The sequence below is a fragment of the Chaetura pelagica genome, unplaced genomic scaffold, assembly GCF_000747805.2.
Source record: "Chaetura pelagica isolate M959 unplaced genomic scaffold, ChaPel_1.0 scaffold249, whole genome shotgun sequence".
NCBI lineage: Eukaryota > Metazoa > Chordata > Aves > Apodiformes > Apodidae > Chaetura > Chaetura pelagica.
Window position 1 is genome coordinate 551,895 of NW_009954538.1, and position 15,162 is coordinate 567,056.

Below are 15,162 nucleotides of genomic sequence, written 5' to 3' on the forward strand. Positions count from 1 at the left end.
GGGAGGGGGAACAGTCTTGTGGGTTAGCAGGATTGGTTTCAAAAAACTGTGCTTTGGTACTAAAATTAAGAGTTTCAAGTGAAATGGAGGAAAAGCAGACAGCTAAGTATGTAACTCTGGCACTAGAGGAGCAAGCAGTGAGTGTGCCAGAGATGGGCACTTCCCACACTAAAGCACAAAGCTTTGGCTCCTCATGGCACATTGCATACCTCGTAATACAGAGGACATGAGAAGCTGCATCACCATTTACAATGCTGTCCAAAACCCAAACCACTGATGCAATATTTCTAGTGTTTTCCACCTTGCTCTATGTAAACATAATAAACAGTTCTCTTGGACATGACTGTGAAGCACTATGGAGTCTCAGTATCTGGGTTGTTCACAAATGGAGCCAGCAGCCCAGACACCAGAAGGGTATGGACCAAGAGTCCCCATGCAGTGCCTGAGCACTGTGGGAGAGAACCAGCACATACCATTCACATTGGTGAGAGAGGTTCATTCCTCTAAGCAAAGTGAAACATGGGTGTTCATTTGTGGTAGTCTGCTGCCCTTCGTCTTGCATGGTGCTGATACAAATAAAACGATCAGGCTTTAGCTGATTTGCCAAGTCCTCTCAATTATCTCTCTCACCACAGGAATTCAGAGAGTAGATTAATTTTTTGAAGAGTTAAAAGTTAATCAGACATATTAGAAACTCATATAAATCCTGGCCCTCCTGAATTAACAATGGTAACTTCATCTCAACACACATACAAGCAACTCTCATTACTAAGGCACAGAAATTCACATGAAATAGATAAACCTTTCATCCTCACTGATTTTACACACCACAAGAAGCAAACAGGCGATATTTATCAGGTGATTTACCCCCTTTAGATGAAGAATGCGAGGGCACTGGAAGGTAATGGTGTCTCTTATCAACTGCCAAACACCCCAAATAAATCCAGTCTCCTGGGTTTAGAGACACTGCCAGATGCTGCAAACGCTGGACCCAGTCCTGTTGACACTCATCACAGAAGCAAGACCTCAGAACCTTCACATCACTAACTTGCAAACAAAAGTGGTGTAAAGTCTCTGTCCTGCTGACCAAAAGGAGCACAAAATAAACCAAGATAAAGCAAATATATCTAGGGCCAGGTGCTAGTTGCCCCATCCCAGTACAGGTGGAAGAGAAAAGGCTCTGAGATAGCCATAATATGGTGACTAGCCAGGAGGATGGGGAACAGGGAGTGCAAGGGTAGCCAGGCCCCAGCACAATCCAAGATGGGAAGGGACTACATGCACAGTTGTCACCCAAACCCACCGTTTAGCCCTTCTAGTGAATCTGGAGAAGTGAAATAATTTCTATGGCAAACACTGTACTTGGGGAGCATGAGGTTGTTTTGCAAAATGCTCAAGAGGCCATTCCCATTATGGGGGAAGGGCCGTGCTTCTTCCAGAGGTCACCGCCTGCCTCTCTTCTCACAGCTCATTTTTCTCTTCCTGCTGTTATATCCTTTTCCTCCCCTGCTATGGGATAGATGATATTTTTCCTCTTTTTTTCCTTACAAAATACCTTTCAGCAAAAAATGAAAAGCATTTCAAATGTCAGGAAGATCTGCTTAAACTCTTATAGTCTAAGCAGAGCAGCATTGTGCCAAGAAGAAAACTCAGGCACAAAGCATTCAAATGAAGACTTAGATCTGCATGGTGAGTCAGTGGCATATCTAGATAGAGGGAGAAGGGGTGCTGAGCATTCAGTCTTTGGCTGGCAGCTCCAACTCTGTAAGGCATCATCACAGCTTTTCCATAATAGTAGCAGCCCCCAAAAATAAGGCAAGACCCCCATCATGCAGCACAGCACTGATGCAGCTCTTCCCTGCAGAGCCCCTGGCACAACCCCAGGGAGGATCCATGCAGCCCATTTCCAGCCCTGCTGAAAGTTCTAGGTTTCGTCTGAGCTGTGCTAATCAGCAGAATGAAGATGAGATATTCAGCCCCTCACAAGGGAATTCTGTGCTAATCACTGGCAACGCCTGGCAGCCAGTTAGCAGCTCCAGGAGCTGGAGATAAAGCAGGGCTTGACAGACTGGTTCAGCTGAGCAGCTGTGGGATCCATGTTTATGCCTCCATATGCACTTAGTTGCTTTGCCATAGAAACTTCCCCATGGAAATCTGGTTGTGAATAAATACATGCAAATGCAAAATATGAGGTGCTGGCCTAGGAAACTGTCACTGTATTTTGGATGAATCCAAATGGGCTGCACCCTGGCTGTGGAGAAACCATCACAGCATGCCCAGCCATTCCCTGCTAGCTGCTGACTGCCTTGACAGGTGAAGGACTGCAGCAACACAGTGATGTGTATCCAGCTCGAGCTGTGAAGCATCCCAGTGCCTCCCTACAGATGAGATGCAGGCCAAATACAGAGAAGGCTATTTTCATAAAAATTGAGTTCACAAACCAGAGAGGATGAGGCAACCTGAATGAGCCTTTCCTTACACTGAATGAGAAAGCTCAGGGCTCTGAAAAGGGATGAAAGGGATGAGCTGCTAATATAGGACTCCTCGCTGATACCCAGAGGGAGCAGCTTTGTTATGCTCCTAATTCAAGGGATGCCTGCTTTGTAGTGAGCCTCTGTCTCCTGCTAGATAACACGGCAGAAGAGATTGATCTGTGTCACATTGAATACTCAGCACTGTACTTGCTGATGCAGGGCTGTAACCTCAGCTACTTCAAACAGCATATACACCTCAGTGTCAAGACTCAAACAGCAGGCTATCCTTATCATCTGCAGTTTCCCAGCCTCCCTCCATCTCTGTGCAGACTGCAAATGTTTAGCTTGGGACCTATGTCATGTAGCAGAGCAGAATGTACAGCTGCACAGGGTAGTATCACAGCCCCATTCCCCACCCCTGACCTCCCACCAGGAGATCAGTCTCACAGCAGATTTCAAAGTAAGACATTTAAGCACACCTTTCAAAAGAAGTCTTCTGGAAGGAGATGGGTACAAAGCTGTGCCATACCTCCCTACCATCTTATTTTTTCCAGGCTTTATAAAATAAACCCCAGAAAACCCTCTTTCTCCTGGGGTTGCTTGGTCTCTTCTCAGATCTACAATCACATAGGACCAGGGTATGAGACAGCAAACTCCCATCTCCCCCAGCCTGTGCTGAAAGCAGCTTCCTACCCAGTACCCCTCACAGCAGGCAGCTTTCTGCCTGGCACAGCACACCCTCTTGGGAAGCTCCCAGGGCCAAGGGAGATGGCTACCTGCAGCATGTCACTTGAAAATGTTGGGTCTTTGCATAGGGTCAAGGCAGAGAGCTCTAGCAGAGCCAGCCCACTAAGCCCAGCAGCAGAAGATGCACATTCCTGGGGGCACTGAGCAGAAGAAGAAAGACTGAAAAGGCCAGACCTTTTCAGTTACTGAAACAGAAATTACTTGTTCCCTCCTTACCTAACTAAACAATGCCTTCTTCACTCCTCATCCCTTCATTTTACCTCACCCTCTAACCATAAAACTCAGGGTAACCGTCTTAGCATCCTCCAGGTAGCAATACGCTTAGCCACCACAAGCCTCGCTCATTCCTGTGACTCTGTCTAAATAGCTCATATTAAGTTTGTTGAGGCAAGGATGCAAAAAGTGGCTGGAAGCACAGGCTTGTCTGATCTATTTTTATTTCACACACACTTCAAAACCTGTCAAGGCCCTTATCTTCTTTGCTGCCAAGGCTCTTTTTTTAACTTACAACTCAATCCTCATCACATACACTTGGAAGATAAAGGAGTTTGCACTGTTTGGGGCAGGCTGACATGTTCCTTAGTGGACAGCTGCTGACAAAGATGCAAAACACTGATTGTTTAATCTTAAGAAAGCAAACAATCACAGCTCAGAAGAAGCAATGCTGTGTTTCAGTATGAACTCTTATCACTACAGTATCTTGACAGCACAGCAGGTGTAACAGCCTTCAAGGGCAGCTGGCAGAAAGCCCAGACATCCCAGCTCCCAGCAGTTAGGGATGGTTATCAATGGGCAAGAGAATCTGTTTTGCAGCTTATTGGCATTAAACAAGTGCTCTTGAAATAGATGCAACAGCTGGTTTAAGGCTGCCAAGAGGTAGTTCACAAAACAAAATAGGCTGGAAAAATCTTAGCTCAGGCCAGCGCTCCAGGAAGCCATGACTGCATCTTGATCTGCTCTGAGAGACTGAGTGCTTTCTTAGGAATCTCTTCTGTTCCTCTCTAACTTGATAGAATTCCAGTTCAGTGATGCTGATTCAAAACCCAAATAGCCACAAAACACATTAACCGCACACTACAGCTTCCCCAAGAGAATGAAGAGGAAATCAGCTTTTCTTCCACAAGCATTTAGTCCCTTTTCCCAAAGATCAGTACTCCCTCTGCTGCATCCAAGCTGGCCTCAAAAGCAAGTGAACCACAAAAACACTGATGTTTCTTTACACAGCATCGGGTTCATTCAGCCTGCATGTAGGGTGTCACAAGGGTGGAGGACAGATTCTTTGCTGCTTACCCATCTGCCAGTTCCTCCACTTCTGGCATGATTATTCCCCTCAGTCCACTTTTGAGGCTATCTGCCACAGGTTGAATACCATGATGGGATGCATTTGGAAAGCTATCAGACAACCACATGTGCCTCATTCAACCTGTGTAAATCCACTGAAACTCCCCTCAAACATCATCCGGAACAAACATGGCACCTAAAAGTGGAAAAAGGCACCCCCTCAGAGTAGCAGCAGCAGCAGCTGCTGCTGCCTTTGGGTCTCCATTTCAGACTTCTGAGCAGAGCTTTGTTCTTGATCCCCTGAAATCTTTTGGTTTGCAGAGCCAACAGTTTGACATGTGCACCTTTGTCTGAACTCTGCTGTGACTGAATAACTGGATAAGTCAGAACCAAACTGCTCATTTTACCAATAGCTTTTCAGGATTTTAGTTTTTCAAAAACTGCAACTGAAAGACAGTGAAATGGAGAACACCAAAGGAACAGCGTAGACACGCAACCAGATACTCAGAGGCAGTAGCCCAAAAATTGCCTAGCTTTAAGGTCTCCTCATCTGAGCCTCAGCCCTGGACTGACCCATCCCTCAGTACCATTATGAATTTGTGTATTTTACAGAGGACTGCCCTGTGCCTGCACAGGCCTGTCACCAGCAGCCCCTGAACCGCCTGCCTCCCCACTCCAACAGCACAAGGACAACAAGAGAGATCAGCCATTTGTCACCTTCTGAACCAGAAGGTCAGGGGCAGCACTGCCTGTCAGTTTCCGCACTGGTAGCGCCTGTGCTGCTCCTGTCCCTTAGCAATATCAAGCTCACTAAGCTGCCTCTAAACGGCACTCACTGACTTGGACTGTTTTCAGAAGACCATAACAGATACTCTCTTCTGGTAACACGCAAATGGATGCTCAAAAGCAGAAGGAAGGAAGGGAAGGCCTGGCTCCTACCTCCAGTTCTGCCGTCCCTCATACGCAAAAACCAAGCCGACCCAGAAAAACGCAGCCCTTTCCCACTAACCTGAGCTGCCTCACAGGAGAGAGGACATCCTGCCATCCTAGGAAAGGTGCTCTGGAGCGGCGAGGACACTGCTCTCCCACAGGAGGGGACAGCAGGATGCGTCCGTCGGGCCATCTCTCCGAGGTGACCCCGCACAGCCCCGCGGGTCCTGAGGCGGCTGGGGCTGACGGGCTCAGGCGGGTCTGGCCGGTTCCAGCCAGTTCCCCGGGCGCCTCTTCCCGCCACAGCTGAGCCCGGCTCGGGTGCGTGGCACAGCAAGAGCCGGTGGGAGTTAGGGCAGAACACCTCGGGGCAGGGAAGGGGGAACAACGTGAGAGAAACAGCCCAAGGCTGGAGGAGGAGAAGAGGATTTCTTACCATCCAAACCTCTAAACTGGCAGTAAATTAACTCCTCAAGTTTTGTCTGTCACAGTAATTACTAAGTGATCTCCTTGTCTTTAGTTGGACTCACAAACATTTCCATCTTGTTTTCTCTACCTGAGGAGGGGGAGCAAGAGCATGGCTGGCTGGGTGTGCTGCGTCTGTCCAGGGAGACCCTCACTAGGTCAAACAACTGGAGCCAGTGCTGGACTTGGGGTTCAGAGAGACAAAATATGAGGTATGACTGGGGATCAGTGTCAAAATAAAGCTAAGGCTGCTGCTGGAATTATCCCAGTGTAACAGACCAGGGGTTCATTCTGACTCATCAGCCTAAGGATAGGATCATTTTCCAAAAAGAGACAGTTAAAACACACACTAAAATAGCAAGGCTCAAATGAGCCTGCAAAGCAAGGGCTGCTACTCAGACCCTTCTAAATTCTGACATGAAAAAACTCTAATGAGTTCCCTAGAGCTTCATCCACTTTCTCCATGTCAAATTTTGCTCATTAGCTGGGAAAAAGGGTTGTAGTGAAAAGACAAAGACAGCACATCCAAACAAATACCCAGATGAAAGGAAGAAGCCACATGTCCTTTATGTGCGTTCCCACCTTCTTTTCCCAAACCACGGTACTCCCTATGGCTGCATCCAAACTGTCCTCAAAAGCAAGAGGTGAACAAAGACTGCAGGCAAAATTACACACTCCTTTCTGGTTCTGAAGATGTCTCTGATGTGCACTTTTATATAGTGCTCTTCAAAGAGGAATGGTATTGGCTAACTCCTGACCTTTGCAAAAAAAGGCTTGTTGTGGAGCTGTTCCAGAGACATAAGACTTAAGCAGAAAGGAGGTCATTCAATTGTGAAGCAACAAACAGCAACACCTTCTTTTTGTTATAGAATAAAAATCTTCACTCTTAAATTCTGTTTCTCAGCTGGATATTGTGTCAGGGAGAAAAAACACTCAACAGTATTCACCCTGCAGTTTGTGATTTTAGAAGACTATGAAGATATCAGTAATTAACTAAAGTGCCACCACATGGGTCAATGCATTATCAGGTTCTGAGCATCACAGCATGTCTGCTGAGTGTCATCAGCTGTGTTTAAGAGGCTGTGGGCTTGTAACAGCTGTGACCTGAATTGTCTCTAACATGGGCTAAATACTGCCCAGCCTCCCAAAAAAATCTCACCCCATCTCCCCAAAAAGCCCAAATGCAACAACCTTGACAGGTTGCGCTTTAAGGCATCAACTCTATTATTTGTTATTTATAGACATAAATTGCACTCAACACATTCAAAATTGGAATACAAAGCCCATGCACACTTGTGTTGCAAAGGTCTGTTCTCTTCTGCCAAATGGGGTGGAAAGGCTTCTACCCTGAAAACAAAACCAAGTCTCCCAAAAGCAGGATTATAAATAAGCCTAGTCCTCTAAAAATCATCTTTGGTTGCACCTGGGCAGCATGTTCTTACCACAGTATCCAAGATAATTTGATCATTTATCTTCCCCATATCCTTGCAGGGAAAGAAGTATGACTATCTTGTCAAGCAACTTACCTGTGAACATCCAGAACAGAAGCAGAGACTGTAACTTCTTATCCAGATTCAGTCTTGTGTCTTTTCTTTAAAACATTTCTCCATAAAGAAATTTTATTTTTTTTTTACCTACAGTGAGTAAACATGTTTGTCAGAAGCACAGGAATCCAAGGCAGGATTGTACCTGCAGCTGTTACAAAGTTACTGGTAACATTCTCTTATTCTCCAGAAGGGAACATCAGTGTCCTTTGAGGATGAAATTAAGGAATTAGCAAGGCAGATGAAAATAAATCAAGATCATACAGATTCAGCATGTCTGACTGAAATTGCCTAAGGAGGATTGATGTTTGTTGCAGGAGAGCAGAGAAATCAGAAAAGGGAGTACAAAACAGCTGTAGCAGAAACAATAAAACTGCACTTTTCCAGATGCCACTGAGGAACTTCTAGCAAAGCAGCCTGATTATCCTAGTAAGTACCCAGTCCACTAAGCCACCACGAAATGGCTTACTGTTCAAGAGGAGTCTGATGCAGGAGATAATGCTCAGAGACCATCACTTTTGGGATGATCTAGCAGTTAGAGCACCCACTGGGCCTCTGGAGACTGGAGCTCCTGAGGTCCAGGGGCACTGTTAGGCCAGTCACTTAAGGATAGGTTTTGAAAAGTACTAAGGTGTCTAACTCATTGGTGTCAGCCGGAGTTGTGGGTCCCAAATATGTCTTCAAATCCTGATCTGAACCTTTCTGTGGCTCAGTCTCCATCTCCCTTTGTGAAATGCAAGGTGACAGTGTCTTTATGCCCTGTAACAGTTTTGTAAAGAAAAGCACATAAAAGCAGCAGTCAGGCTCTTCACAGCAGGCAGCCACGAAAATCCAATGGCCAGCAGCTCCAGACAACACACCCTCTCCCTACAAATCCCAGCATTCCCATTGCCTTCCTTTTGCAACACCAGCTCTGTGCTGTTGCTATTCCTGCTGAGTCCCTGTCCCTCTCTGCTAACACTTTAGGCACAAAATGTGAGGAGTTTTGCTTCACAAGCAGTGGTTTGCTTAGGAGTAGATGTATTAGCATCTCCCTACTGGGCTGGAAATAGGGCAAAACCTGCAACCAGACAACAGGTTTTAAGTCTCCAGGCAGGGGAAAATGAAGAGCAAATTAAATGTTCACTGCAAGCAGTTCACCAAACAAAAGAACAATCATAGTGTTTTTCTGCCATTCTTTTCATTTCTCCCAGCATAACTACACATCTTCTGGATACAATCTGTTTCTCTGCCAGGGCTTCAACATTCTCCCCTGAATTAATGATGCTGGAAAATCTCCACTTTTCATAGACTCCGATATTCTCTGCTGGGCAGAGCACAATACTTGCTTATGCAATGACTGGTCCTGTGCCAGGAATAATAGCCCATCTACTAGGAGCAACCAATTCACACACAAAACCTTAATACTTTTTTCATAAAATGTTTGAATTAGGTGCAGTAAAAGCACCCCAAACCTACTGGTCATACTGCACATGATGTCAGGCTCCAAGCTGACTTAAATAATCCTGCTCTCCTATTATATTTTTGCAAGACCAGGCAACAACAGGACAGCTGAAGCAGTTAAAATGCAACTTGATCTTGGAAAGTACATGCATTGCATTGGCTACTTCAGGCACCAGTGTGCTGTAATCATACAGTAGCTCTTCTGTCTGCAGGCCTGATCTGCCCCTGAGTGGATGAGGGATGTGGAGAACCTTATGATCTTACTTGCAAAGCAATCTGCAGCACACTGCCCATATCAGCATTTGTTTCAAAGCTATTCTGGATCATGCTTTAAATGTGGTATATCCATATTTCCACCCAAAGAAACACTGAAGGCAGGAGGGTCCCATAAAGTTAGCTTTGTGTAATGTGAGAGGAGGCTGACAAGGTCTTACTGTCTGAAAGCAGCTTAGCTGCAATAAGGTGCAAGTTTGGATCCAAATTTTTGCCTCTGTTAGGATGAAAACAAAGAAACCTGGGATAACCCTTCCTCCATTTTGACCCATGCTGGGACATAAGCAACCAAATCATCAACACTTTCTTGTAGACAGCAGATTTCCACCCTTTGCTACCTTGTCAATCATTACTCTGCTGGGATGTCAGCCTCCCATCCTTGCTCAGGTTTTACTGGCAAGAGGAAACAGGACATCTCTAAGTGAAAGCTCACTGGGAAGCTTAAGTAGCAAAAGAGACAGACTGAAGAGTTATCCTGGGCACCAGAAATTCACATTTTTCACTCCATTCTGCCCTTCTAGAAGGGGATTTCTGGAGGAGAAGGGAGATATAGGGGCCACATCCCTGTACTTCTGCCTTTCACGTGCAGAGAGGAAGAGGCTGCTGCCTCTCCTGCAATTTTGAGAGTTGGTATGAACCAACACACTTTTTTTTCCTCTACATTGTGAAATGTAATTACACGCAGATAAGAGATACCATAGCTTGCCACTTATCTACACAGCATCCCTTCCCAGCCTCTCTTGATCATAACACAATAGCTCGCAGACTGGTATTCTGCAAAGTACCTTTGGAAAGGTCCCTGCTCTGGAGAGCAAAACTGCACACTGATGGGATGAAAGCAGCTGGTTCCTTGTATTTCATCCTCTTCCCGACGGAGCCATCTAGTGGATGAGACACCTTTTGTTAGAAGGACATCCTGATTTATATTCTTAATAAGGGTAATACACACATTGCATGTACAATCTTCAAAGCAGCCTGTAACAAACGAACATATCAGCCTAGTCAGAAATTGCTCAGTGATACGTTGGTCTTGGCTGGGGCTTAGATCCCTACCAATGTGAAACTTAAAACTCTTCAACACTAATTCACTTATCTTTCTCAAAAAGGGTGAACAGCTCATCCTAGACAGGCTCTACCTGAATTCACAATGCAAAGCTTTTCAGTGCAAATGCCAATTCCTGTATCTTCTTCAAAGCTGTTGTGGATTAGAGATGTTACATGTTTTAAATAAACTTTAACAACTAAGGCAATACTGGTTGAAAATAATAATAATTTTAAAAAGTGTGTGCTCAGTAGACAGTCACAGAGGGTGAGAAACATAGAAGAGGTAGAAAATTCTTAAAGCAGATACACTGGAGAGTTTGTTCTACCACTCAAACCTACTGGGGAGGGTTACTGTTTCTTTCTGAAGTTCATAGTTGTCCTTCTGTCCTCAATGCTGCTCAATGAATGCCACATCAACTGTTCCAGGGAAGAGAGGAGCTCTCAGAGAACAGAAGTTTGGCGTTATACAGGAAGGAGGAACAGGTTAAAAACAATAGAAAAGGTAAGCCAATTATTGTTAGTGGAAACAATCCCCAGCACACCTGCTGAGGCCAGGCAGCTTTAATTTGCTTAAATAGCATTTAACCATTATACTCTTAAGGGTTTCCCATGGTGTTTCAAAGCTTCTGCCATTCTAGTAGCTGTCTGTCGTCAAAGTGTGGTGTGATTTCTCCTTGCCCTCAGCAAAAGCTGTTATCTAACCTTCAGAAAAGGCAACATGCTGCTTAACAGTCAGAATTGAGACATGATGCCAATGGGCCAGATCTGCAGCCTTGCCAAAATATTGAATCTCTTCCAAAAAAATACTTTCAGGCAAATCCCCCACCTGTGGCATACTTAGTTCTCCACATATTAATAGCTTTGGAGGCCTTACAGAAAAGGGAAGCAGAGCTTTGAAGGCTGGCAAGTACTGTATAGTCTTGGCAAAAAAAAAAAAAAGCTGTGGCAATCCTGTTAGTTTCCTTGAGTTCCAACAAGGTGATTTCTCCTTGCTCAAGCTGTGAGCACACCTCCCATCTCTTCTGTTACTCAACAAGGTAACTGTAATTTTGTGGCTCACTCTACATCAGCCAGGGCCAGGATGCCACCCTTTAAGCAGAACAGCTCACCTCCTTCAACACACACATACTCACTCCATCCGTTGTTAATTTATGACTATTAATTGTAGCAGTAATCAATCTCAGGTTTCTATGAGGTGTTGACTTGGGAAGAAAAGGCAGTTCAAGCTGCTGAAGCAGCATCCTATCCTGTAGCATCTGTATAACTGGCCTCAAGTTACACAGAGAAAAATAACATCATGCCAACCCCAGAGTAAAAAAATTCCAACTTGATTAGCAACACAATCACAAACCTGATATATTAAAAGCAATAAAAACAGTTAACAGACTGCAAATAAAAGATGTCATTTCAAATAGCCATAATACTACCTACTAGGAAAGTGGACATCTTGTATACCACAATACAGCAACAAACAAAGCCAGTGGATGTCAACAGGAATCTGTTCCTACCTACGTTTCCAGAGATGCCTAGCATTAGCATGGGATACTAGACAGTTTAATTCTTAGCACAAACTCACAATACAGCAACAGGATGGAATTAATTTGTTCTTTGCATGTTCAGAACACTGCCTTCAGTGGACAGCTAATATAAAGATTCAAAATGAACTTCAGCTTAATTTGACTTTAAGTTGGTCTTTCTCAAAACAGTCTTGTGAAATTCAAGTGCCTTTCCTTAGGCAGGGGGAGGAAATTCTGTGAAATAGAGATGCCACAGTAAAAGCTTAGAACCAAACTAATTATTAAAGTTCCAAACAGTACAAACAGCTTTACTACCAGTGATGAGAAAGGCTCTAGTTTGCATACAGCCCAGTTTTACTTGCAGGAACCTTACATAGCTCCAGTCACAATCATCTTCTGAGCAGCTGTGGATTGGATGACATTTCCACAAGGAAATGTTTAATATCATTATTAATGCCCTTAAGTGCTCATTTCAAGTTAGAAATTCTGTCTTCAGGAAAGCACTACTGCTCGTGAATATGACTCAAATGCCACATTTTGAAGCAGGGTTTTGGGGAAACCGTTTTCTTTCAGGCAGGTTGCTCAGTCGAGGCACAAGACACTACAATGTTCTTATAATGAAGCTCAAGCAAATCTTAAAACACATTTCCAGGATTCTAAGACAAACATTTAGGATCATAACTGGATCATTACTTCCCAGATGAACACATAGGAAGGTTTCTCTAGTGATGTGAGACCAAATACAGCTTTATTTACAGACACTTCAACAAATTAATACATTGGTTCAACTTTCATGTCTGCACACAAAGGAGAGTCTTCCTAGAGCAGTAAAGTAAGACTTGCTGTCTTGTACATGCACAGACTAGTAATTGATTGTATGCAAGTATGTCGTTAAGTACAGAAATGTTACATGTAAACATTTCAATCCTTTAAATCACTACGTCAGCCATACTGTATTTCCTAGAAAATAAAGTTACAACTACATTTGGCTTCCTGCAGATCAGCTAGTGATCTATGTAACTATGTATAGATGTTAAGACCAAAAGCTAAAGCTGACCTAAGCTTCATTCAAAAGATGAGCATTTGCACTTAGTTGTATTTAATGGATAACCCATCAATACAAATTTCACCATACACCTGTCCTCCTGTTGAAATGTACAAAACAATTCAAATTTATCCTTGAAAATGCCTATTTTATACTCTGTTTTCCCAGATAGATGAGGGGAAAAATACCCCAAACAAGTGAACTACTAAAATAATTAGAATAGACTTTTTTGCTAAAAATATAAACTCAGACTATTATGTATTCCTAATGGAAAACTCTGCCTATATCCAAAGGGTAAATTAGGAAATCCAAGAACACAAGCTCAATGCACAGCTCTGAAGACAGATCTCTACCTATTGTAGGCCCCTATAAAACAAAAGAACTTAGTGACTTGCTTCTCAGGAAGCTGCCTCTGGTTGACTGTATATTCCATAAAGACAGCTGCTAATAAGACTAAAACATACAGTTTAAAAATCCTTCATAAAGAACACCTCCTAACTCTTCAGAGAATGAACACCAACAGGACTAAGCAAGAAGAAATGATCTTCAAAACTCAATGCATCACACAAATACAAAAGTAGTCAAACCTAGATATAAAATCCAACATTTTCCAAACAAAGCAATTTTAAGTTTGAAAGAGACCTACAATGTATTTGCCCAAGAGAAGTCCTGTCATACAAGAGCAGACAAGTTTTTGTCAGAAACATTTATTTAACAAAACTGATACCAATGCATGTGTAATCAAGTTAATACCCCCTAATAAAAAATAAAAAAAAAAGACCAAAACAAAACATGTTGTCAAGACCAAGATTATCTCCGCTTCTGGAAGATGTTGCCACGGCCCATACCACGGCCTCTTCCTCTTGCAGCCACTGAAGAAAGAAAACATCAGGGATGACATTAATTTGACATAACTTCATACTTCTCTCAACAACTGACAAGCAAAACAATCAGCATTCAAAGCCTCTTGCTTAGAAGCGAGGAAACAAGGCTATCCTTTGAAACCCAGAAAGTGATGAAATGAGGCAAAGTTTTGTAAGAACTAGAACTAACAGTCTTAGATGCAGCAAATATTCATACACTTCGTGCTCCTTCTAATCTGAAATACATTTGTAGCCCTAGGGATTTAACATCTCAAGAGTATTCCAAGGTTTTGCAACAGAACTCAGCATGTTTCAGCAGATGTTACTCCCCCATGTATCCATACTGCATTTGCTCAAGTTAAGCAAGGACTCTGCAGCCTGTAATTAATACTCAACCTTGTCATAATTAGGCTGTTCCCCTGAGGAAGGCACAAATGACAGTAAACTACAGAACTGCTCAGAATTACAGCTTCCCAGCAGTTTAAGCACCTTCTTAATACCTGAATTAATATTTCTACCAAAGCTTAACAAGGACACCTAGATCCTTCCCTACGTGCTCCACACAGCTAACAGCTGCAATCACTGGAAAACAGAAAATGAAATTTTACATAAACCCTCTATTTAACAAGGCTACTGACTATAACTAAATTATCATAGCATTCAGGGAACTGGGCAGTTTGAGTTTTAACTTCCACCATCAGATGAAATACGCAAAAACACATCACATGAGCCAGTAATCTTTCAGTTTCTCACAGCTCGCATTTCCTCAGTGACAGAAATGACAGCTTTCTAGTTCTTCTACATCAAAAAGTGAGGACCAAAGCCAAACTGTACTCACCTTGAGCTTTGAGAATAGCTGCTTTTCCTCGCCCAGCTCCAGAACCCTGGTTTTTATTCTTCATGCTCTTTAGCATAGGAGCATTCTTCAACATATCTGGTAAAATGAGAAACCGTATCTTGCTGCCTCTGATGTACACCTGTTCAAGTTGTGCCACTCGTCCATCTCTGTATGTCACCGTTATGTTGGACATCTGGAAATAAACATGAGTCAGTGCCCACAGAGGTCTGCAGCAGAGCTCTGTGTTCTGATTTCTCTTGCCTGCAGAATATACAGACAGGATTCAAGTACCAACACCAAAACCACTCCAAACATATTACTTTCTCAACTGGAAATGTGACACAAGGCAACCAGGACCATCAAAACATACTCCTAAACCTGCTACTACTCAAACAGGCCCAGAACTGTTGCTTTCTCCCTAGTCTGAGTCAGTTTTATTAGCTTTTTCTCATGTTAAATCAGTTTCAATGCAGCTATTACAGTCCTAACTATTAAGGAAGCATTTTGATTTCAACAATTACTTGCCTCAAGTCAATGAAAACTAAACCGTCTTAGGATGCCCAAAGCAACATGCATTAAAGAAAGCTGCAATTCTTTTAATCAAGGTTTGCTTATGGTTATGCTCTGTGACTTTAAATAAGTAACTCCAACAGAAACACTGGTCACAGAACAGGATCTTAAGAACCCAGATATTACTG

At 43.4% G+C, this 15,162-nt stretch overlaps 2 protein-coding genes across 2 annotated transcripts in view; one reads left to right on the top strand and one right to left on the bottom strand.

Moving 5' to 3' along the window:
• Positions 1-339: 339 nt before the first annotated feature.
• GUCD1 (guanylyl cyclase domain containing 1) overlaps positions 340-15,162 on the top strand; it is a 23,456-nt gene continuing 8,633 nt past the window's right edge. Inside the window, exons 1-2 of the mRNA XM_010004856.1 lie at positions 340-414; positions 10,934-10,976. Coding sequence (XP_010003158.1) covers positions 340-414; positions 10,934-10,976 — 118 coding nt within the window. The remainder of the gene's footprint in view (positions 415-10,933; positions 10,977-15,162) is intronic.
• Positions 13,455-15,162, bottom strand: part of SNRPD3 (small nuclear ribonucleoprotein D3 polypeptide 18kDa) — a 2,071-nt gene continuing 363 nt past the window's right edge. Inside the window, exons 2-3 of the mRNA XM_010004796.1 lie at positions 14,465-14,657; positions 13,455-13,635 (exon numbers count right to left, since the gene is read on the bottom strand). Coding sequence (XP_010003098.1) covers positions 13,574-13,635; positions 14,465-14,657 — 255 coding nt within the window. The 3' untranslated portion in view covers positions 13,455-13,573. The remainder of the gene's footprint in view (positions 13,636-14,464; positions 14,658-15,162) is intronic.